Consider the following 24,939-nt stretch of genomic DNA (forward strand, 5'->3'; position numbering starts at 1 on the left):
CTTTTTTTTAAATTATTTATTTATTTATTTGAGAGCGACAGACACAGAGAGAAAGGCAGATAGAGGGAGAGAGAGAATAGGCACGCCAGGGCTTCCAGCCTCTGCAAACGAACTCCAGATGCGTGTGCCCCCTTGTGCATCTGGCTAACGTGGGACCTGGGGAACCGAGCCTCGAACCAGGGTCCTTAGGCTTCACAGGCAAGCGCTTAACCGCTAAGCCATCTCTCCAGCCCCATAGCCCATTTTTTTAATTGGCTTGTTTGATTCCTTATTATTTAACTTTTTGAGTTCTTTGTATATCCTAGATATTAATCCTTTATCAGATATATAGCTGGCGAAGATTTTTTCCCATTCTGTAGATGGCCTCTTTGCTTTTTTGACTGTGTCCTTTGCAGTGCAAAATCTTTGTAATTTCAGGAGGTCCCAGTGATTAATATGTGGTTTTATTGCCTTGGGGGAATTTTTTGTATTATGGCTCAGTTAAAAGACCTTGAATTATGGGGATGTTAGAACATTATTGGAATTGATAAAAATTATGGGGACTTTTAAAATTGGACGAATGCATTGCATTTTACATCATGCATGGTTATCAGTTTATGGGGGCTAGGGGCAGAATGTGGTGTTTTGATGCAGGTGTTGCCCATAAACTTACATGGTCTTAGTGCCAGGTGCCCAGCTGATGAAGATTTGGGAATTAACACCTCCAGGAGGCAGAGTATTGTTGGGAGCAGGCTTATGGGTGTTATAGCCAGCTCCCCCTTGCTAGTGTTTGGCACACTCTCCTGTTGCTATTGTCCACCTTATGTTGGCCACTTTATGATGTCCATCCTCTGCTCATGCCATCGTTTCCCCCTGCCGCTATGGAGCTTCTCCTTGAGTCTGTAAGGCAAAATAAATCTTTTTTTCCCCCCAAAAGCTGCTCTTGGCCAGGTGATTTCTGCCAGCATTGTGAACTTGACTGCAACACATCCTTTGCACTGCAAATGAATGAATAAATAAATAGAACAGGGACTGAGGAGGTAGCTTAGTTGGTAGTTTGCCTAGCATGCAAAACCCTGGGTTTGATTCCCATCACCACCACAGAAACCGGTTGTGTGGGTGGCACAAATCTTGAATTTCTGCACTCTGCTGGGAAAGGAGGAGAGTCAGTCAAAGGTCACCCTCTGTTAGAGTGTGAGGCCGGTTTGGGATATATGAGACCATTGGCCATAGTTTCCTGCTACTGGATTGAAGTTGGGCAGTTATATGTAAAGGTGGCGTATTAGCCAAGCGTGGTAGCATATGCCTGTAAACCCAGCACTAAGGTAGGATTGTGAGTTTAAGGTCAGACTGGGCTGAATCCTGTTTCACATAACCCCTGCCAATACTGGCGGCTGCATGATCGTTCAAGAAAAAAGGGGGTCTCAGAATGAGATTGGGGGACTGGAGAGATGGCTTAGCGGTTAAGGCGTTTGTCTGCAAAGCCTAAGGACCCAGGGTTGATTCTCCAGGTCCCAGGTAAGCCAGATGCACAAGGTGGAGCATATGTCTTAAGTTTTGTTTGCAGTGGCTGGAGGCCCATTCTTGCTTTCGCTCTCAAATAAGTAATCAAAATGGGATTGGTTTTCTCAGCCCTTGAACTACGTGAAGGTCCCACATAACTGCACATTCACAGACCACCTCACACAGCCAGAGGTGAAAAATCAGACCTAGATCCACAGCTTCCGGGTTCCGGGACTTGACCTGACGTGGCGGGGCCAGGCGGGACTTCCGGCCGGAGGCGGGCGCCGAGCGGGCGCGGGATTGCGGGTGCTGTGGACGCGACGGTGGCCGGTTGGCGCGACCCGAGTCGCACCGTAGGGGCTCCGCGGCCTGGTCTCCGCCCGCCCCGGCCTGGGTGCCGGGATGGCCCGGGGCGAGCGGCGGCGGCGCCCTGCGCCCGCAGAGGGACAGCGGACTGTGGAGAGGGTTTCTCGGGGCGGCCCCGGGCGCCAGGGCGGTGGGGCCCGTGGCACTGCGGGGGGAGCGGCGCTGGCTGTCGTGGTGCTGGCCCTGGCCCTGGCGCTGTCGGGGCGCTGGGTGCTAGCGTGGTACCGTGCGCGGCGCGCGGTGACGCTGCACTCGGCGCCCCCGGCGCTGCCCCCTGACTCCTCGGGCCCCGCCGCGGCCCCAGACCTCTTCTGGGGCACCTACCGGCCCCACGTCTACTTCGGCATGAAGACGCGCAGCCCGAAGCCCCTCCTCACTGGTAACCGGGCCCTGGAGTGGAGGGGCAGGCAGGTGCACTCTCTTAGTCCGTGTGCCCCAGCTTCCCGCCAGCGGGGTGGGGAGGAGTGGATCAGGAGAGTTATCGAAAGACGACCCTGAAGCCCTCCGAGATCCAGAGGGACTGCGATCTCCTTAACTCACGTGGCTATTCTACTCCCCAGGACTGATGTGGGCGCAGCAGGGCGCCACCCCAGGGACCCCTAGGCTCAGGCATACGTGTGAACAGGGAGACGGCGTGGGTCCCTATGGCTGGGAGTTCCACGACGGCCTCTCCTTCGGGCGGCAACACATCCAAGATGGGGCCTTATGGCTCACCACTGAGTTCGTCAAGAGGCCTGGGGGTCAGCATGGAGGGGACTGGAGCTGGAGAGTGACAGTAGAGCCTCAGGTCAGGGCCTCAGGGTACCCTTTCCTCAGCCCGGATCCTTCCATCCTTCCCTTGAAGCTCGCAAAGGCAGTGTTAAGTGGGCTACCTCCTTGGAGTCCTGCCTTGAACATTAGTCTATGATTGTCTCTGCCTCACACCTCTAAGTCTTGATCTGTTTGTAAAGCAGAGATAATAGTAATACCCAAGTCACAAGATAGATGGTAAGGATCAAATGCGGTGCTCTTAGTTTAGGATTTCGCTCAAAAAGCACTTCCCAGAGAATCCTGAGTAAAGTACTTTAGCTTTTCCTACTGGGTGTATCTACTTGCCGGCAGTGACTTTCAACGCTGCCGGCTGTGTTCACCATGTTTCTGCCCTCTCTGATCCCCTTACCCAGTAAGGCTAATCAAAAGAGCACTAACCTAATGCTTTGTTGTTCTCTTTGGTCAGGCTTCAGGTACCTCTTTCCTCCCTTTGGTCTCCCTATTCTTCTATGTGGTGACAGATGGCCAGGAAGTCCTACGACCAGAGGTTGAAACTAAGGGACAGTTGAAGTTTATCAGTGGGCATACTAATGAACTCGGTGACTTCCGTCTCACACTTTTGCCACCAACTAGTCCAGGGGGCGCTGCCCCCAAGTATGGCAGGTAACCAGAAGAATGTGGGGTGGTGGCAGGGGTGGTATGGACCCCTACTTCAGCCCAGTTTCTATTCCCCCACCTTACCTTCTTATCAGTCTTCATGTTCCTTGAATCGCCAAGTCCTATCTCCTGGCTCCTGGGCACCTCGTTTTTCCCTTTAAAATCCCCACTCCCACTTCCTGAATAATAATTCCTCTTTGTCGTCTTCTCTTCAAGCTACAATGTCTTCTGGTCCTCTAATCCAGGACTGCCCCTGCTGACAGACATGGTAAAGAGTCGTCTAAACAGTTGGTTTCAGCACCGGCCCCCAGGAGCCTCTCCTGAACGCTACCTTGGTTTGCCTGGATCTCTAAAGTGGGAAGAGAGAGGCCCAAGTGGGCACGGGCAGTTTTTGATACAGCAGGTGACTCTGAAAGTTCCCTTCTCTGTGGAGTTTGTCTTCGAATCTGGCAGTGCCCAGGCAGGAGGGAACCGAGCCCTGGGGCAGCTAACAGGCAGCCTGCTGACCCAGGTTTTAGACAGCCATGTTGAAGCCTTTAGAAAGCGCTTTGAGAAGACCTTCCAACTCAAAGAGAAGGGCCTGAGCCCTGGGGAACAGGTTTTGGGTCAGGTTGCCCTCAGCGGCCTCCTTGGTGGGATTGGCTATTTCTATGGGCAGGGTCTTGTATTGCCAGACACAGGGGTGGAAGGGTCTGAGCAGAAGGAGGACCCCATCCTTTTCCCACCAGTCCCTCTTTTCTCTGGGGTGCCTTCCCGGTCTTTCTTTCCTCGAGGATTCCTTTGGGATGAAGGTTTTCACCAGCTAGTGGTCCAGAGATGGGATCCTCTCCTCACCCGGGAGGCTGTAGGCCACTGGCTGGGGCTGCTTAATGCTGATGGCTGGATTGGGCGGGAGCAGATACTGGGAGATGAGGCACGAGCCCGGGTGCCCCCAGAATTCCTAGTGCAACGAGCAGCCCATGCCAATCCCCCAACTCTGCTCTTGCCAGTATGGCACATGCTAGAAGGCGGTGATCCTGCAGATTTGGCCTTCCTCCGCAGAGCCTTCCCCCGCCTGCATGCTTGGTTCTCCTGGCTCCATCAAAGTCAGGCAGGGCCAGTGCCACTATCTTATCGTTGGCGGGGCCGGGACCCAGCCCTCCCCACCCTCCTGAACCCCAAGACCCTGCCCTCAGGGCTGGATGACTACCCCCGGGCTTCACACCCTTCTGCAACAGAGCGCCACCTGGACCTGCGATGCTGGGTGGCACTGGGTGCACGAGTGCTGTCACAGCTTGCGGAGCAGCTGGGGGAGGCTGAGGCCGCTGCAGAGCTGAGTCCACTGGCCGCCTCTCTGGAAGAACAGGAGACTCTGGACAAGCTGCACTGGGCTCAGGAGCTGGGGGTCTTTGCGGACTTTGGGAACCACACAAAGGCAGTACAGCTCAAGCCTAGGCCCCCTCAGGGACAGGTTCGGGTGGTTGGCCAGCCCCAACCTCGCTTGCAGTATGTGGATGCCTTGGGCTATGTCTCTCTTTTTCCCTTTTTGCTCCGACTGCTGGACCCCAGCTCACCCCGCTTAGGGCCCCTGCTGAGTCTTCTAGCGGACAGCCGCCACCTCTGGAGCCCATTTGGATTGCGTTCACTTGCAGCCTCTAGCCCCTTTTACAACCAGCGCAATTCTGAGCATGATCCTCCCTACTGGCGGGGTGCAGTTTGGCTAAATATCAACTACTTGGCCTTGGGGGCACTCCACTACTATGGGCATCTGGAGGGTCCTCACCAGGCCCAGGCTGCCAAGCTCCACAACGAGCTCCGTGCCAACGTGGTGAAGAATGTGTGGCGGCAGTATGAGGCTACAGGATTCCTTTGGGAACAGTACAGTGACCAGGATGGGCGGGGCATGGGCTGCCGCCCTTTCCAGGGCTGGACCAGCCTTATCTTATTGATCATGGCTGAAGACTACTGAAGTGGGATGGGAGGAAGGCCAGGCCACTTACGCCATTCTGGACAGACAAGGTGTGTCTGGCACTGGTCAGAGTCCTTTACACCTTTCTAAGTTCATCTCAGGTGTCTTCTGTCATCCCACAAAGCCCTGGGATGAATGTGAACCCAGTCTATTTTTCTAAATAAATTTGAAAGAACATAACTTGCCAGCTTTGCCTCCCTTAGAGATGTCATCTTAGGCTTCAGGGGTACCTGGTGTTTTTAGGAAAAGTGACAAATGGCTACAATCCGCCCATCCCCTTCAAACCCAAGTCAGGTCATGTGCCACGCAGTATGGAGGTCTATTCTACCCAAATCCACAGACAGTTGGTTCACATCTCTTTAATGAGATCAAAGGCTCCTGTGTATGTCACGGGGGAGGGGGGACTAAGCTAGCACAGTCCCCCGTACTGCCCCTCTCTTCAGAGCTCCCGCCGTCCAAGGCAGGCTCTAGAGAGGACAGAGAACTGAAGTGTGGACCAGGCTGTCCCTGGCAGAGAAGTAACATCCAGCTTTCTGCCAAAACTACTTATTGGATGTCCTGGTCACTGGAAGGCAGTCCCATGGGAGAAACCTGGAACATGGGATCTGGGGGCAGTATACAGGGGGCATGGTCCTCCAGATCTGGCAAGGTGGCACTAACCCTCGTCTCCTTGACTAGATCACCGTTACTAGGGTCAGGACAAGGGCAGAGCTCAATACCTGAGTCACCAGTTAGGCGACGATAGCGGCAGGAAGGGGGGGTGTGGGCTGGGCTCAACCCTGCCTCGGGCTCACTCTCCTGATGAGGGGGGGCACTCTGGTGAGAGGAAACACCTTCCACATTCGTCCCCTGGCAGTGGGTAGGGCAGTTGGATGCAGAGGAGCAGCAGGTGCATTCACTGGAAGCCATTGAGGGGCGGCCTAGGCCCATGGTGTAAGGAGGTGGTGGTGTGCCTGGGCGTTGAACCACATCCTCATAGGCTGGGGGTTTGAAGGCGCTGAGGAGACCTGCAGAGAAGAGAACAGCAAGGGTGGTCGAAGGCAATTAGGGGTGCTTTGAAATGTCTATAAACGGAAATGCGGCATGATTTGGGGTCCTGGTTTGGGAAAGGCCACACTGATACTGTCCAGAGCCTTAAGTCACTCACGAAGGTCAAGCAGTGAGCCTGAAGGAACAGGGCCAGTCCCGTGGCATGCCCCATGGTAGGCCAACAAGTTGATTTCACGCTGCCGCTGCTGCTGTTGCAACCGGAGTTTAGCTCGTCGGTGGCGGAAGGCGCAACAGCAGCTAAAGAGGATAAGAACAGTCCAGAGCAGCCAGAACCCTACAGGAGGAAAGGAGGGTGCATCTCAGATACCTCCCATGCAGAGAACGTTCCTTGGTGATCCCCTCAGGCCCAAGGGAGGGTGGGCAAAGGGAACTGAGAATGATCCCTTTTGGAGACTCACACCAGAGCTCATAGTAGTAAGTGCAGCAGCCAGTCTCCCCGCAGCAGTGACCACTCTCACAGAGGTAGGGCTGGTTGTTCACTCCTGGGCACAGTTCTCGAAGCTGGGGGCAAGGAGGCACTTAAGAGCTAAGGGAGATTCTAGCCCAATGCCTGGTCCACCCCCTCTGCACATATGCACTTCCACCCTGTAAGCCAACTCAGGAGTGCTGAGGGGAGCTTACAAATATCTGTAGGGCTGTCAATAATGGAAGAGGATTTGGAATAGCAAATCAGTGTAGAAAACAAAGTGGGAGATTTTCAGCCCTGCAAAACCAAGACTTCTCTCATTCAAGCCTGGTTGGGCAGGCTATTTTCTGTTAAGGGAGTCTTTAGGCAAGAACCAGAAGACATTCTTGGCTATTTCAAAAGTCTTAGAGCTAGAAAGATGGGTCAGCAGTTAAAAGTGATTGCTTACAAAGTCTTGTCTGCTTGGGTCCGATTCCCCAGTACCCACCCACCTAAAGCCAGATGCAAAAAGTGACTCATGCATCTAATCAGCTGCAGTGTCAGGAGGCCCTGGTGTGCCCATACATACTCTCTTTGCTTGCAAAAAAAAATATAATTTTTTAAAAGTCTTAGACAATGGGCAGGGATTTAGGATCATTTCCAAGGATAAAATATTTTCATCATGCCCCACAGTCTGCCTCCCACACAGCCCAAGATGGGTCTTTCCACCCCTGGGACTCATGCTCCCTAGGGAAGAGGAGAGGCAGTGTGAGACCCAGAGCAGTGCTCCCAACCAGATGGGACTGCTGCGGATGATAAAGGATGGTATCCAAGGCGCGAGTCTGGGTTCCAGCTCTTCTCCAAATTGCTCCCTCAAGAGAAGACGCTGCCGGACTCTGTTGTGACAATAGGCATAGAAAAACATCACAAATAACTGTTGCAAGGCAGAGGGAGGCCTCCCTGGGGCCTTGCTATGCCTCTGGGTTACTGGAGAGCCACTGCAGCCACGGGATGGGGTCTTTAAGAGGCTGCAGGTAAAGTCAACTGCATCTACGTTACAAAGTTTAGATAACGAGTGGAAGGGACATGTTTAGGAACTTCAAGACACCTTGGCTCCGTGAGTTCCTCCCCCACCCCACAACAAGAAGGGACAGGAAATGGGAAAGAGAAATAAATGGCTGTTGTGATAAGGTTTTGGAGCTGCTGGGATACCTGCTGTTGCGGCGCCCGATGTGCCCCCCAGGCCTCCTCGCTGCCGTTCCCGCTGCTGGCCCGAGCCATGCCTCCACCTACAGCCCCATGAAGACCACAGCCTCCTCTACCGCCAGCTGCCCCGCCCCTGCCACCTCTGCCGCCACCGCCACGGTCCCTGCCCGGCCCATCTTCGCTACGGCCACCATCACTCCGCGTCTGCGGCCGGAGCTCCCAACCCGAGGAGAGCTCCGCCAACTAGGACCCAGGTCGCCCCCGTCCAACCAACCAGCACCGCACATTGAGGGACAGACCAATAGGAACAGATCACAGGTCTCTACCTCTATCCAATCCACAGCACGGCCTCCCCCCCTTTCCCAGACAACAAGAGCTTGCACAGACAAAGAATGGGGGAATGTTTGATCCAGACTCTGAGTGACAGCAACAGTGACCAATAAGGACGAAAAACGGGCTTTGACTTATCAACCAATGAATGGTCATCCAGAAGAGCAAAGTTCCCGCCGATTGGCTCCAAATTCCGGAGCACCACAGGTAATCCCCCCAGCACAGGAGTCCAGGCACTGATCCACTGGGCTTCTCTCGCAGGGGATTCCGAGCTCCAAGCTGGGCCGGCTGTGCCTAACAGGGTGGTTCACTCACATCCCACTCCCCCAATTCTGTACAAGCTGAAGCACCGGATGACATTTAATAGGGCGGGGGAAGACACTGAAAACCCCGCATCGGAGAGGGTGCAAAGTCCGGGTTCTGCAGGAGCCTTAGGTAGCCAAAAGGGGGGAGCCAGGACCCCCGAGCCGCATCTGCAGGTTGATGCGGTAGCACTGAAGACTGCAGAGTGCTTGGCCCGTGCGGGAGCAGGCGTAGCGGCGCGGGTGAGGGCAGCCGGGGACAGAGCAGCGCGGAGGAGGGCTTGACGGGGCAGGCCTCTGCGACAGCGCGGCGGGGGATGGGATGCCAGGTGGGAACGACAGGGTCGATCCCTGAGCCCCACTGCAATAGCGCACCATAGGGGCCGGGGCTGGGGCCGCAGCCCGCCCTCCGCGCCTCTCGCCCCGCGCACCTCCCCGAGCCCCGCGCCCACTGGGCGCCGCAGTCTTGGTGAGGCGCTCGATGGTTTGGTTCTTATGCTCTTCCGCCCGCCTCGCAGCCTGCAGCCGCCTCTTGCGCGCCCGTTCCTCTCGCTTCAGCAGCATTTCCTCCGTGAGAGCCGGGGCCGGGCTGCCCCCAGCCACAGGCAGAGGCAATACGGGGGAAGGTTGACTCCGTGCCTTCTGCAGCAGAGCTCGCTGAGGAAAGACAGAAGGGGAGGCATGTGTGAACAGAGTGATGAGGACCACTGGGTCAAGGGAGAAGAGGGGACATGGGAAGCAGAGTCATGAGAAGTGCGAGCCTTCGCAGAGGTAATTAGTGCGGACCCTATTCTGGGGCCCTGAATATTGTCCCAGGTCCTCTGACTCTCAAGGGGGAAAGCATCAGTGTTGTCACCTCCCTGCCTGTATACCCAAACTCTGTCCCCAACCGTATGGTAATGCAAGCCTTTAGTCCCAGAACTTTAAGGAGGTCAAGGGAGGAAGATCACAGTGAGTTTCAGGCCAACCCAGAGCTAGAGTTTCAGGTTATCCTGGGCTAGAGTGAAACCCTGCCCCAAACTTCCAGTAGGTTTTTTTTTTTTTTTTAACATGTTCGTGATATATAGGTATGCCATGCAGGCATGTTTGTATATGTTTGAGCATGGGTACTAGTGCACTTGCATGCCTGTGGAGGCCAAAGGTCAAAGCCTCATGATCCTGCTGTCTCTGCCTCCCCAAAGATGGTACTTAGCTTTTAGGTGGGTGCTGGCGAGGTGCTGGCGATTTGAACTCATGTCCTCATGCTTGGGTAGCAAGCACTTTATTCACTGCGCTGCCTTCCTAGCTCCTTGGCATTTCTTTTAAAGATTTATTTTTATTTATTGATTGATTAGAAACAGGAAAGTGAGAGATTGAGAATGGGCATGCCAGGGCCTGAGGCCACTACAAACGAACTCCCAATGCATTTGCCATCATGTGCATCTGACTTATGTGGGATATGGAGAATTGAACCTGGATCCTTAGGCTTCACAGGCAAGCACCTTAACTGCTAAGCCATCTCTCCAGCCCACATTTTGTTTTTTTTGTTGTTTGTTCTGAGACAAGGGCTTATTATGTAGGCCTGGTTAGGCTGGAATGTAAACCAGGCTGGCCATGAGCTTGCTGCTATCCTGCCTCTCAAGTGCTGGGATTTCAGGCATGCACCAACTCACCTATCTCATCAATACCATCTTTCTATCCCTTAACCTCACTAGGATATATTCTCCACATAGAAGCCAAATTACCTACTGAAATACAAATCAGTTATATCATTTCTCATTTCTCTGCATACAACCCGTCAGTGAATTAGGGACATCACTTTCTTTCTTTACCTGGCGTGACATATGACAGTCTCAGGTCTGTGCCCTATGGGCTTCACATCTGCTAGCCTCTTTTTTTTTTTTTTTTTTTTTTTTTGGTTTTTCGAGGTAAGGTTTCACGCTAGCCCAGGCTGACCTGGAATTCACTATGGAATCTCAGGGTGGCCTCGAACTCACGGCGATCCTCCTACCTCTGCCTCCCAAGTGCTGGGATTAAAGGCATGTGCCACCACGGCCGGCAATCTGCTAGCCTCTTTAACTGAAAAGCTCCTTCTTGCCACTTATTATTCTTTTTGTCTTTTCAAATTTTTTTATTAACAACTTCCATGATTATAAACAATATCCCATGGTAATACCCTTCCTCCCCACACTTTCCCCTTTGAAACTCCATTCTCATCATATCCCCTCCCCCTCTCAGTCTCTCTTTTATTTTGATGTTATCATCTTTTCCTCCTATTATGATGGTCTTATGTAGGTAGTGTCAGGCACTGTGAGGTTATGGATATCCAGGCCATTTTGTGTCTGGGGGGAGCACACTGTAAGGAGTCCTACCCTTCCTTTGGCTCTTACCTTCTTTCATTATTCTTATTATTTCATCTGTAAGCATGAAATTCGCTTTTCTCTCCTATTAATACCCTCACTACCTAGCCAAGTGCTTGGGACATGTCAAGTTCTTGATATGTATTCAGTGAGTGACTAAAGAATGAACCAGTGGGCTGGAGAGATGGCTTAGCGGTTAAACTCTTGCCTGTGAAGCCTAAGGACCCTGGTTCGAGGCTCGGTTCCCCAGGTCCCACGTTAGCCAGATGCACAAGAGGGCGCACGCGTCTGGAGTTCGTTTGCAGAGGCTGGAAGCCCTGGCGCGCCCATTCTCTCTCTCCCTCTATCTGTCTTTCTCTTTGTGTCTGTCGCTCTCAAAGAAATAAATAAATAAAAATTTTTTAAAAAGTAGTATTAAAAAAAAAAAAGAAGTTGAGATTTATTAAAAAAATAAAAAAAGAATGAACCAGGGCTGGAGAGATGGCTTAGCCATTAAGGCATCTGCCTGCAAAGCCAAGGACCCAAGACCCTCCTAAGCCAGATGCACAAGGCACATGCCTCTGAAGTTCATTTACAGTGGCTGAAGGCCTTGGGGTGTCCATTCTCTCCTCTCTCTTTCTGCCTCTTTCTATCTCTCAAATAAATAAAATAAAAAAATTTTAAGTAAAAATAAATTTAAAAAAATAAGTAAAGAATGAACCACCTGGGCATGGTGGCACATGCCTTTAGTCCCAGTATTTAGGAGGCTGAGGCAGGAGGATCACACTGAATCCAAGGCCAGCCTAGTCTACAGAGTAAGTTTCAGGTCCACGGGATTAGAGTGGGACCCTGCCTTGAAAAAAAAAAATGAACCAACTTACCTGCCGAGCAGTAAGCAGTCGCTCATTGATCTCTTTCTTGAGGTCTCCATTGTCATCCAGCTCCCCTTTCTCCAGGGCATCTAGCCACCTCTGTTCTTCCTCTTCCTCCTGGCCACCCAGACCCCCTGACAGATCCCGAAGTGGGGAGGGTGACAGATTACTGTCTTCATCTGGGTAGGAATTTTGGAGAGAGAAAAGTAGAATTATTGTGATAGCGAACTCTAACTTGGCAAAGTTCATATTGGGACACTCAATTCTCATTCACCTTAAAACCAACCCTCTCCTTTAGCCAGATATGAGAAACCCAGTTTCCTCCACCTCCAAATCCCTCTCACCCAGCCAGGCTCGGTACTGCTCCAGGGGGACTCCTTCCATAGGCTCCTCTTCATTATCCACAACCATCAGTGGAGAGGGGGAGCGAGGCCCCTCCGGGATCACAGTGAAGGTAGGGACACTGCAGAGAAGCAGCACTGCTATGTAAAGTAGGCAAGTGTCTTTCTCAGGCCCCGTAGCTACACAGTCTTCCCGTCCTCTTGCTGCCTTAAAGCCTTGAAGCCAGTGTTCATTCTGTCTTCTAGAAAGCTCAGCCAGGTTCTCATTTCCATTTCCACCTGCCCCTAAATTCCCTCAAGTAAAACACTGGCTCTCTTGGTCTCACCTCTTGGTGCCCAGGACCTGCCCACCCAGCTTGATTTTAAGTTTAAGTTGGGGCTTGGCAGGAGTCTGCTGTGTCGGCCCGGCCTCCTCATCTTGATGATGTTTCTTCTTATGTTTCTTTTTGTGTTTCTTGTGCTTTTTCTTGTGCACTCCGTGGCCGTGGGCACCTGCCAGGCTCAACTCGAGCGCTTCCCCTGCGGAGGGAGGGCTTGTCAGCGGCGTTCCGGCGACCGGCGGCATAACCGAGAGCCCGCAGAGTCCCACTCTTCCCGCGTGACTAACTGTTGCCACACCGACCGCGCTGCCTCTCCGTCCCACCTGTGGCGACGCGCCCTGGAAGCCCCGAGCCGCAAAGGGACTCCTTTTTCGAGAAGGGCTCGGTTTGGTAGACCCGCGCTTACCCGGCTCCGGGGCCTCCATCGCTCCAGAGGTGCTCCCGCGCCGCCACAGCTTACTCATAGGGTCCTGTGAGGAAAGAGGACTGGAAATGGTTGAGATACTAGCAGACATGCCTTTTTCCGCCCCGCGGAAGAACTGACTCCAACAAAATCACCGGCCACTTCCGGTGTGTGGCAACCATGTTTGTGCGGGGCGCCCTCTTTACAGGCACATTCCTCCCTGAGAAACAATGACTCTTCCAAGAATAGTTCCGGGCTGCGGGCTGTGGTGGCGCAGTCCGCCCAACATTCGTGTGGCAGAGGAAGGAGGATCTTGAATTGAGGCCGGTATGGAGCGACGTGCGGACACTTGTTTTAAAATGCAAAACGAAAATTCGGCCGGGCGTGGTAGCGCACGCCTTTAATCCCAGCACTCGGAAGACAGAGGTAGAAGGGTCACTGTGGGTTCAAGACTACCCTGACAGTACACGGTGAATTCCAGGTCAGCCTGGGCTACAGCGAGACCCTACATCGAAAAACAGGGGGGAGACACGAAAAAGACAGAGACAGACAGACTGGAAACGTAAAAAAAGGAAGAGAGAAGATGGGAGGAAGGAAAGCATTGAGATAGTTTAGGGTAACAACTCCGGTGTCCCAAAAAAATGTAAAAGCAGGAAACGTCCTTGAGAAAGATACAGCGTCTACTTATCTCTTGCTGCCTGACCTGAATCCCTCCCCAGGAAGGAGTCCTCCTTCCTAGAATTAAGATTCCTGGAAGGATTAAATCTGATCCTGGTATTATGGCTGGTTAGCTCAGCCCCATTCAGAACCTATAAATGACCCCAATTCGGGTCTCAGGGAGGGCTTCACCCTATTCTTGCCTTCTCATGGGGAAAGGCTCTCTGTTCTTCCTCCCTCCCACTTTCCCCTCCCCCCCCCTTGTTTTGTTTTTGGGAGGCAGAGTAGGAGGATTGCTCTGAGTTCAAAGCCACCCTGAGACTACCTAGTGAATTCAGGTCAGCCTGAGCTAGAGTGAGACCCTACCTCGAAAACCCAAAAATAAATAAATAAAATAAATAATAAAAATAGCAAAGTAAATGAATAAAATAAAAACAAAATAGTTTTTAAAAGTAAACGAAATAAAGAAATGAAGTACGTAAATCTCTACAATGAGGAATTATGAAGTTAGTAAAAGAAGTGGGAGCCCAGCATGGTGGCACATGCCTTTAATCCCAGCATTTGGAAGGCAGAGGTGGAAGGATTGCCAATAGTTCCAGGCCACCTTGAGACTATATAGTGAATTCCCGGTCTGTCAGGGATACAGGGAGATCGTACCTAAAAAAAAAAAAAAAAAAAAGAAAAGTAAAAAAGAAAAGAAAAGAAAAAAGAAATGAGTCCCAGAAAGCTACCCAAGAAACTGACAACAGGAGCAATTGCTTTTGGGTGTGGTTGGAAAACTGTGCAAGAAGATATGATGGAGAACGGAGTTTCAAAGGGGAAAGTGGGGGGGAGGGAGGGCATTAACATGAGATATTGTTTACAATCATAGAAGTTGTTAATTGAAAAGAAAAGAAAATACTATATACTGTGAAAAAAAAAAAAGCCACAGAATATATTTTCTAGAGAGAGAGAGGGGAAATACCCAAGTGAAATTAGTAAATCTCAAAAGAGGAGGATTTTGTTTCTATTTTAAAAAAGTAGTACTTATATATATTTTTTAAAGTAGTGCAGTTTCTATTTTAAAAAATGTAGTACTGTTTCTATTTTATTCAAAGTAGCACTGTTTGTATTTTTTTAATAGTAGTTTCTATTTTTTAAATAAAAGTAATACTGTTTCTATTAAAAAAAGAAGATTCAGCCATGCGTGGTGGCACACGCTTTTAATCCCAGCACTCAGGAGGCAGAGGTAGGAGAATTGCCATGAGTTCGAGGGCACCCTGAGGCTCCATAGTGAATTCCAGGTCAGCCTGGGCTAGAGTGAGACCCTACCTTCAAAAAAAAATGAAGACTCAATGAGCAGTTGTTCCTGGGAATTCAGTAGTAAATCACTGTAATATAATGATTAAGATTAAGAGAAAGGACTTTGGAGTCATGCCCGTTATCAAATATTTGTTCCACCAGTTATTAACTACACCACCTTGGACTAAACATTAACATCTTTGAGCTTCAGAATCCAATTTTTGTTTGTGTTTTTCAAGGTCGTCTAACCCACGCTGACCTAGAATTCACTATGTAGGTTGCCCTCAAACTAACAGCGATTCTCCTAATTTAGCCTCTGCTGGGATTAAAGGCGTGGACCACCACACCCAGCCCAGATTCCAATTTTATAAACTAGTTCCATCTCCTCAGCCCAAATTCCAACTTTATAAATACTAATAAAATAAAATAAAAGCTGGGCGTGGTGGCACATGCCTTTAATCCCAGCACTTGGGAGGCAGATGTAGAAGGATCTCTGTGAGTTCAAGGCCATCCTGGGACTACACAATGAATTCCAGGTCAGCCTGGGCTACAGTGAAACCCTACCTCAAAATAAAATAAAATTAGTTGGTCATGCTGGCACATACACCTTTGATCCCAGTACTTGGGAGGCTGAGGTAAGATTGCTTAGTGGTTAAGGCACTTGTCTGCAAGGTCTAAGGGCCCATGTTCTACTCTTCAGATGCCATGTAAACCAGACACACAAGGTGACCCAAGTGTAAGGTTGCACATGCACACTAGGTGGTGCATATGACTGGAGTTCTACTGCAGTGGCTGGAGGCCCTGGCATGCCATTTCTCTCCCTCTCTCTTTCTCTCTTGCTGTCTCTCTCATTAAAAAAATTATGTATTTATTATTATTATTATTATTATTATTATTGGTTTTTCGAGGTAGGGTCTCACTCTAGCCCAGGCTGACCTGGAACTCACCATGTAATCTCAGGTGGCCTTGAACTCACAGCGATCCTCCTGCCTCTACCCGAGTGCTGGGATTAAAGGCATGCACCACCATGCCCGGCAGTGAAACCCTTTCTTGAGGGGGTGAGGAAGGAAGGAAGGAAGGAAGGAAGGAAGGAAGGAAGGAAGGAAGGAAGGAAGGAAGGAAGGAAGGAAGGAAGGAAGGAAGGAAGGAAGGAAGGAAGGAAGGGAAGAAAGGAAAGGAAAGGAAAGGAGGAAGGAAGGAAGGAAGGAAGGAAGGAAGGAAGGAAGGAAGGAAGGAAGGAAGGCAGGCAGGCAAGGTAAGAAGGAAGATAGGAAGGAAGGGAAAAGACAGAAAGATTAAAAGAGAGAGAGGGGGTGGAGACATGGCTTAGTGGTTAAGGTGCTTGCCAACTTAAATTTTAAAAAATACTCCCTATGAGTTGAGGTCAGCCTGGGTTGTGTGAACCCCCCCCCTCCTTTTTTTTCCCAGGTAGGGTTTCGCTCTAGCCCAGGCTGACCTGCAATTCACTATGTAGTCTCAGGGTGGCCTCAAACTCACAGCAATCCTCCTACCTCTACCTGAGTGCTGGGATTAAAGGCATGTGCCACCATGCCCAGCAGTGAAACCCTTTCTTGAGGGGGTGGGGAGGAAGAAAGGAAGGGAGGAAGGAAGGAAGGAAGGAAGGAAGGAAGGAAGGAAGGAAGGAAGGAAGGAAGGAAGGAAGGAAGGAAGGAAGGAAGGAAGGAAGGGAGGAGGGAAGGCAGGCAGGCGAAATGAGAAGGAAGATAGGAAGGAAGGGAAAAGGCAGAAAGATTAAAAGAGCCGGGCGTGGTGGAGCACGCGTTTAATCCCAGCACTCAGGAGGCAGAGGTAGGAGGATTGCTGTGAGTTCAAGGCCACCCTGAGACTACAGAGTTAATTCCAGGTCAGCCTGGACCAGAGTGAGACCCTACCTCGAAAAACAAAAACAGAAAGATTAAAAGAGAGAGAGGGGCTGAAGACATGGCTTAGTAGTTAAGGTGCTTGCCTGCAAAGCCAAAGCACCCAGGCTTGGTTCCCCAGAACCCAAGTAAGCCAGATGCACAAGGTGTGGAGCATACATCTGGAGTTCATTAACAGTGGCTGGAGGTCCTGGCACACTCATTCTCTCTCTGTCTCTCTCTGTGTCTGTCTCTCTGTCTCTCTCATATAAATTAATAAAAATAAAAAATACAAAAACGAGAGAGTGGCGAAGGCACTTGCCTGCAAAGCCCAAGGACACATATTCAGTTCCCCAGTGCCCACATAAGCCAGATGCACAAGATGACATGTGTCTGGAGTTCATTTGCAATGAGGCCCTGGTGCATCTATTCTCTCTATTTGCCTCTTTCTCTTCCTCTTTCAAAAATTAATAAATGATTATTTAAAAAAGAATAAGTTAAGAATGCATAATAATTAAGGTAGTATTGATCACAATAAAAGATGTTTCTAGAAAACAATAATATTAGGGTTCAGGTTGTAGCTGAATTGATAGAGTGCTTGCCTAGCATACACAAATGTCTGGATTGGATGGCCAGCTGCAATGTAGAACACTGAGCATGGTGGTGCACAGCTGTAATCCCAGCACTGGGGAGGTGAAGGCAGGAGGATCAGTAGTTCAAGGTCATCCTCAAGTACATGTATTCTGATCTAGGCCATCCTGGGATGTCACAAAAAAAAAATAGGAAAAATAGTAATAATAAAAATAATACTGTTATGTGTGAATACCATGTCAGCCTATCTAGAGGGAAACCGTACCACAAAAAAAAATATTAAAAAATAGACTTCCAGGTAAGATGGTGGCATAGTAGCCATGACAAAGCAGCCTGGGCAGGGAGGGGGGGTAAACCTAAAAATAACAAAATAGACTCTTCTACCAAAAAGTGAAGATGCATAAGGAATTATCAAACTCAGCAGAGAAGCGGGAGAGACCCAGAGCTTCTATCAATCAGGAAACAAACCAGAATTGGCCCTTGCCATGGCGCTGGCAGCCCCTGTCTGTGAGCCTGCCCTTCTTGACACAGAGTCACAGGAGCAGAAGCCAGGTGCCTCACAAGTCAATAAACCCAAAGGGGCAGATAGCAGGGACCAGCCGAGCAGCTGCTGAAGGAGAACACAAATAGGACCAGATGAGCAGCTCTGCTCCAACTCCAGGTACCCCAAACAGCTGCTCTTTCCCCAACCACCAGTTCTACAAACCACAGAACTCATCCAACCCCTGGCCACACAACATCCAGCACAGCCAATCAGAATACCAGATCCAGCCACTCAAGTAGCCTAACTTAATCTACAGTGCAACATAGAGAGACAGAGGTGGGCACTCAGCATGGGTGAGATTGGAAGCCATCCCAAAAGATAATAGGGCCTACTTGCACAAAGCCCAGTATATAGGCCTGCATTGGAAATGCTAATCTCACCTTCCATGTCAGGGCAGATTATGTATTAGATTTGATTGATGTATTCTTTGTTGGCTTTACCATTCTCAAGATGTTTATTGGTGTTGACTATTGGTGCCTTTGAAATTTCCTGATTTATAAGGCCTTTGTCCTATTCATCTGTCATTATTGGGGGCAGGGTTTTATTTTGCCCCAGGCTGACCTGGAACCCATTTCAGATCAGAAATCTCAGCCTCCCAGTTGACAGTATTAAAGGTGTGAGACAACACACATCCTTAGGGACTTTGACTTTATTAGATTATCTGTTTTTTTTAATCCCCACTCTTGCATAAATGCTCTGTGCTGGTTTTGATTGAATGTGTATATTGCTCAATTGAATTTTAGGATTTGCCAATAATTTGCTCCATCCAGCCTACTAGAATACTTGCATAGAAGGCAAACTCAACACCTAGGGTCACTTCTGCTATTACTTTGGGAGTAATAGAAGAGCCACACCTATCACCATAAGCTCCTTCCCTGAAGACATATAAAGTCGGATTTACATGTCTAAGAATACTGCGGATAATAAGAAAACTTAAGCATCAAATTAACTCAAGATGCAAAAATCTCTACATTATAATACAAGAAACACAAAAAATTAATATAATTTTAACAAAAATTATAAGTCCATCAGAAATGACATCTAGTGAGACTGATTTAGATGTAATGCTTGAGAAATGAACTCAAAAAAATGATTATACCTGTGTTCAAAGAAATCAAAGAAGAAAACCAATTCCTGAAGGAATCCAAAGAGGACACAAGAAACCAACTTAATGAAATTAGGAGGCCAATACAGTAGACATGGATAAGGAAATAGAAATAATGAAAAAAAATAAAGAAAAATAGTAGAAATGCAAAACAGAGTAAGTCAAGTAGAAAACTCTGTAGAAGTCTCACCAGTAGAATGGATCAAGGAGAGGACAGAGTATTTGACCTAGAAGACACAGTGGAAGATCTAATATGGTACAACAAAGAGAAAGACAAAGTAATAGGAAGACATGAATGGGAATTTCAAGACATTGGGGCTGGAAAGATGAAAGACATTCAGGACACTATGAAGAGATCAAGCAAAAATTCAGGGTATAGTAGAAGGAGAATTTTACTCCAAAGGCATAGTAGGTATTTTCAACAAAATCTTAGGAGGAAATGTCCTCCAAATAGGGAAAGAAATGCCAGTAGGGATACAGGAATCCTTTAGAATGCCAGTCAGACACTATCAGGAAAGAACCTCTTACCACCATATTATAATTAAAGTACTAAACACACAAACCAAAGATATATTGAAAGCAGTTAGAGAGAAAAATCAAGTCACATACAAAGGTGCTCCCATCAGGATAGCAGATTACTCAACACAAACTTTAAAAGCCAGAAGGGCTTGGAATGATGTATTCCAAGTTCTGAAAGATAACAACTGTCAACCATGATGAATTTATCCAGCAAAGCTATCCAAATTGACAGAGAAAGAAAGACATTCCACACAAAAACAGGTGAAAGAAAGTATTTCCACTAAGCCAGATCTACAGAAAATACTTGAAGGGATCCTTCATGATGAAGAGAAAGAAAAGCACACACATAAGGAGACTGAAATAATAGTTAATACAAGAGAGTAAAGGAAAAATCAACAGCAATAAAAGCTATAGAGCATAACACAAAATAATGGAAACTAAACAGTACACTACTGAATGATGAACGGGTCAATGAAGAAATCAAGAAGGATATCAAATATTTATAGAATCAAATGATGATAATAATGCAACATACTCAAAACTTTTGGACATAATGAAGGCAATTCTAAGAGGGAAAATTGTAGCTTTAAGTGCCTATATTAAGAAATTACAAAGTTGCAAGGAAACAATTTAATTATTCACTTTAAGGTCTTGGAAAAAGAACAGCAGGCAAACCAAAAAGCAGTAGAGAAGAAGAAACATTAAAGATTAGATAGAAATTAATGAAATAGAAACCAAAATCACAAAGCAAAGAATCAATGAAACAAAGAGTAGGTCTTTGAAAGGATACAGAAAACTAATAAATACCTAGCAAATCTCACCAAAAGGCAGAGAGAAGAGCCAGGCATGGTGGCCTACCTTTAATCTTAGCACTAAGGAGGCAGAGTTAGGTGGATCACTGTGAGTTCAAGGTTAGCATGAGATTACATAGTGAATTTCAGGTCAGCCTGGGCTAGAATGAGACCCTACCTCAAAAGAGAAATAAAAAGGACAAGAAAAAAAAAAAGAAAGTGAAAAGAGACAAAAATTAACAAAATTAGAGATGAAAAGCACCATTACAAAAGATACCAAAGAAATTCAGAAAATCATAAGGACATATTTTAAGAACATATATTCAACTAAGTTTGAAAATCTGACAGAAATGGTTGATTTTCTGGATTTATATGACCTACCGAAATTAAATCAAGATGAGATTAACCACTAAATGAGCCCATGACAAGTACAGAGATCCAAACAATTACAAAAGAAAATCCCAACTAAAAAAAGTTAGGCCCAGATGAATTGACAGGTGAATATTGCAAGACCTTCCAGGAAAAACTAACACTAATGCTTCTCAAAGATTTCCATAAAATATAAAAGGAAGGGGTACCACCAAATTTCTTCTATGAAGCCAGCATTACCCTGATACCCAAACCAGACAAAGACAGAACAAAGAACAAAAAAAGAAAATTACAGACCAATCTCCCTCATGAACATAAATGCAAAAATTCTTCACAAAATAATACAAACAGAATACAAGAACATATCAAAAATTTCATTCACCCAGAACAAGTAGGCTTTATCCAGAGATGCAGGGATGGTTCAAAATACACAAATTGATAAATATAATTACTATATAAACTGACTGAAAGAGAAAACATTAATGATTGGATGGAGAGATGGCTTACCAATTAAGGCACTTGCCTGCAAAGGCTAAGGACCTAGGATCAACTCCCAAAATCCACATAAGCCAAATGCACATGGTAGCACATGCATCTGGAGTTCTTTGCAGAGGCTAAAGGCTCTGATGTGCTCTCTCTCCCGCTCCTTCCCTCCCTCTCTGTAATAAATAAATAAAAACAAAAGATATTTTAAAATCACATGAACATATCAATATATACAGAAAAGGCATTTAAAAAATGCAACATCCCTTTATGGTAGAAATTCTAAAGAAATAGGAATAAGCCAGGTGTGGTGGTGCACAGCTGTAATCCCAGCACTTGAAGGCACAGGTAGGAGGATCACTGTGAGTTTGAGGCCACCCTGAGACTACATAGTGAATTCCAGGTCAGCCTGGGCTAAAGTGAAACTCTAACTTGAAAAAAAAAAAAAAAAAAAAGGCGGGGGGGAGGAATAGAAGGAACATATCGCAACATTACAAAGGCTATTTATGACAAATCTACAGTCAACATAATACTAAATGTGGAAAATCTAGAAGCTTTTGCACTAAAATTAGAAAAAAGACAAGAGTGTCCATGGTCCCCACTTTTATTTAATATATAGTACTAGAAGTCTTAGCTAAAGCAATAAGGCAATAGACACACATAAAAGGAATCCAAATTGGAAAGGAAGAGATCAAATGATCATTATTTGCAGAAGATATGATTCCATGCATAAAGGTTTCTAAAGATATCTTCCAGTGAATTGTTAGCCAGGGAGGTCACTGATGCCCCCAAAACATTATAGGCCATTGCCGAGGCCCTTGGTTTCCCACCAGGAATAGATGGTAAGACACTATTGCTGAAGACTCCACATACTTGGGCTGCAAGGTCAATGAGAAATCCTGCTGGTACTGAGCTGATAACCTCCTTCATGTAGACCAGCTGCCAGAAATCTGGAAGAAGCCATTCTTCATGTAGGTCAATGGGAGAAAGAGACATCACCAGTAAAGATACTCAACAGTGGACACTGCAAGCCTTATATTTGGCCAGCCAGGCAAAATGAGCCAACTGGTGCAATAGTGGCACGTCATCATGATGGAAACCAACTGCCCTCTAATTGGACTGGAGGCCAGATCCATGGGAGGGAATGCATCCTTGATACTGAAAACCTACAACAGAGGTACCCATGAGCCCTAGGGATGTAACATGTGCTGCTGTCTGGCTAAAAGTATATACTACGCTCATCAAACTACGTAGTAAGCACTTCTTTTAATGTTCATACCCATATATTAATGCTACTCTCACTTTTGGTAGAGAACCTTCTCTTTTCAGATGGCAGTGACCTTGGGATGACTCAGAAGGCATCACGGTGCTGGGAAGAAGTGACAGAGGAGTGCTCAGCACTGTAATATCTCTTATCACACCTTCCAAGGCTCAGAGTCCATTGTGGAAGAGGTGGCAGAAAGAATGTAAGAGCCAAAGGAAGGGTAGGACTCCTTACAACATGCTCCTCCAGACACAAAATGGCCTGAATATCCATGACCTCACAGTGCCTGACACTACCTACGCAAGACCATCATAACAGGAAGAACAGATCATGACATCAAAATAAAAGAGAGACGGATTGACAGGGGGAGGGGATATGATGGAGAATAGAGTTTCAATGGGGTACATGGGGGAGGGAGCATATTACCATGCGATATTGTTTACAGTCATGGAAGTTGTTAATAAAAAAATAATAATAATAAAAAGAAAGGAAAAAAAAAGACCCTAAAGATTCTACCTGCAAACTGTTAGATGTGATAAATACTGTTAGCAACGTAGCAGGATACAAATAAACACACATAAATCAGTAGCTTTCCTATATACTAACAACAAAATATGCCAAGGGTTAAATCAGAAAATCACTCTCATTCACAATTGCCTCAAAAAAATAATCATAAAGTACCTTGGAATATACCTAACCAAGGAAGTGAAGGATCTTTTTTTCCCCCCCTCGGATCTTTACAATGAAAACTATAAAACACTCAAAACAGAAATTGAAAAAGACACTAAGAAATGGAAATTGTATTGGAAGAATCAATATTGTGAAAATAGCAATCTTACCAAAAGCAATCTACACATTTAATGCAATTCCTATCAAAATTCCAATGGCATTCTTCATGGAAATAGAAAAAAAAAAATCCTAAAATTCATTTGGAAGCACAAAACCCCTCAAATATCTAAAACAATTTTGACCAACAAAAATAAGCCTGGTGGTATCACCATACCTGATTTTAACCTATATTACAGAGCCATAGTAACAAAAACAGCATGGTACTGGCACAAAAACAGACATGTAGATCAATGGAACAGAATAGAGGACCCAGATGTAAATCCAGGCAGCTATAGCCATCTGATCTTTGAAAACAATACCAAAAATACTTATTGGAGAAAAGACAGCCTCTTCAACAAATGGTGCTGTGAATACTAGATATGTATCTGTAAAAGGATGAAAATAGATCTTTATCTCACTCCATGCACAAGAATTAAGTCCAAATGGATCAAAGACCTTAATATCAGACCCAAAACTTTGAAACTGCTAAAGGAAAATGTAGGGGGAAACACTTCAGCATATTGACATAGCCAGTGACTTTCTGAATAAAACCACAGTTGCCCAGGAAATAAAACCACTAATCAACCACTTGGACCTCATGAAATTTCAAAGCTTTTGTATAGCAAAGGACACTGTGAATAGAGGAAGAAGCAACTACAGAATGGGAGAAAATCTTTGCCAGCTATACATCTGATTAATATCTAGGATATACAAAGAACTCAAAAAACTAAATAATAAGCCCCTGCCTCTGGCTGGGCTGGGCCATTGCAGCCCAAGATGGCGGACTTTGAGGATTGGGTGTCAGATGAGGAGAAGGTTTGCATAGCTGCTAAATTCATCACTCATGCACCCCCAGGAGAATTGAAGTGTTCAATGATGTCCAGCTACTACTTAGTAATGACAATCTTCTCAGGGAAGGGGCAGCATTTGCCCAGTATAACATGGATCAGTTCACATCTGTGAAGACAGAAGGATATGATGATCAGGTCTTAATTACAGAGTATGGTGACCTGGGTAATAGCAGATTTTTAGATCCAGTAAACAAAATTTCCTTTAAGTTTGATCACTTATGGAAAGAAGCAAGTGACCCCCAGTCAGAAGATGTAGACAGGGGATTGAAGTCCTGGAGAGAATCCTGTGACAGTGCTTTAAAAGCTTATGTGAAAGATCATTACTCCAACGGCTTCTGTACTGTTTATGCTAAAACTATAGATGGGCAGCAGACCATTATTGCATACATTGAAAGCCAGCAATTTCAGCCCAAGAACTTCTGGAATGGCTGTTGACAATCAGAATGGAAGTTCACTATCACACTACCTACAGCCCAGGTAGTTGGAGTGCTCAAGATTCAGGTTCATTATTATGAAGATGGCAATGTTCAGTTAGTCATAAAGATGTACAAGACTCACTGTTTCTAATGAACTCCAAACTGCCAAGGAGTTTACTAAAATAATAGTGAGCGCAGACAATGAATATCAGACAGCCATTAGTGAAAACTATCAAACAATGTCAGACACCACATTCAAGGCATTGTGCCGGCAGCTTCCAGTTACCCACACCAAAATCAACTGGAACAAGATAATCAGCTACAAGATTGAGAAAGAAATGCAGAATGCTTAAAGGCTGACTGTATGAGTCTTCAGTATATGGAAAGGATTCAACATAGTGTGGTCATATGATAAATAAGTGATTTATAAACAAGAGTGATATTTTGCTAGTTAACAAACTTAACAGATTTTCTAGCCTCATGGGATACTGTTGAACCTATAGCATTGTCTTGATTTTTTTTTTTCTTTTTTTTGTGGTCTCTGCCTTGTAATTTTCTATTATCGCTATATCTACTTGTAAGTCTTTTTGTTGTTGTTAATTCTGATACATTTAATGTTGAGAGATCTATCCTGTTAGAACATTTTCCTAG

The 24,939-nt window shown here is 46.8% G+C and overlaps 3 protein-coding genes and 1 pseudogene across 4 annotated transcripts; 2 read left to right on the forward strand and 2 right to left on the reverse strand.

The window, feature by feature from the left end:
- The first annotated feature begins 1,869 nt into the window (after positions 1-1,869).
- Positions 1,870-5,383, forward strand: Mogs (mannosyl-oligosaccharide glucosidase). Its single transcript, XM_004668261.2, has 4 exons — positions 1,870-2,227; positions 2,409-2,635; positions 3,065-3,261; positions 3,472-5,383. The coding sequence occupies exons 1-4, from the start codon at positions 1,885-1,887 to the stop codon at positions 5,201-5,203; spliced, it is 2,499 nt and encodes an 832-aa protein (XP_004668318.2). The 5' UTR covers positions 1,870-1,884; the 3' UTR covers positions 5,204-5,383.
- Positions 5,384-5,546: 163 nt separating this feature from the next.
- Wbp1 (WW domain binding protein 1) lies at positions 5,547-8,056 on the reverse strand. Of its 2 annotated transcripts, XM_045153317.1 has the most exons (5): positions 7,851-8,056; positions 7,433-7,534; positions 6,652-6,754; positions 6,351-6,527; positions 5,547-6,210 (listed from the first exon to the last, which is right to left on the reverse strand). In XM_045153317.1, the coding sequence occupies exons 1-5, from the start codon at positions 7,917-7,919 to the stop codon at positions 5,750-5,752; spliced, it is 912 nt and encodes a 303-aa protein (XP_045009252.1). In that variant the 5' UTR covers positions 7,920-8,056; the 3' UTR covers positions 5,547-5,749. The 2 variants fall into 2 exon arrangements, with proteins under 2 accessions (XP_045009252.1, XP_004668319.1); XM_004668262.2 differs by lacking the exon at positions 7,433-7,534.
- Positions 8,057-8,226: 170 nt separating this feature from the next.
- On the reverse strand, positions 8,227-12,890 carry Ino80b (INO80 complex subunit B). Its single transcript, XM_004668263.3, has 5 exons — positions 12,734-12,890; positions 12,334-12,526; positions 12,011-12,129; positions 11,676-11,845; positions 8,227-9,133 (listed from the first exon to the last, which is right to left on the reverse strand). The coding sequence occupies exons 1-5, from the start codon at positions 12,840-12,842 to the stop codon at positions 8,606-8,608; spliced, it is 1,119 nt and encodes a 372-aa protein (XP_004668320.2). The 5' UTR covers positions 12,843-12,890; the 3' UTR covers positions 8,227-8,605.
- A 10,908-nt stretch (positions 12,891-23,798) lies between these two features.
- LOC101601276 lies at positions 23,799-24,641 on the forward strand (annotated as a pseudogene).
- The last annotated feature ends 298 nt before the right edge of the window (positions 24,642-24,939 follow it).

This window comes from Jaculus jaculus, chromosome 6 (genome assembly GCF_020740685.1).
Source record: "Jaculus jaculus isolate mJacJac1 chromosome 6, mJacJac1.mat.Y.cur, whole genome shotgun sequence".
Taxonomy (NCBI): domain Eukaryota; kingdom Metazoa; phylum Chordata; class Mammalia; order Rodentia; family Dipodidae; genus Jaculus; species Jaculus jaculus.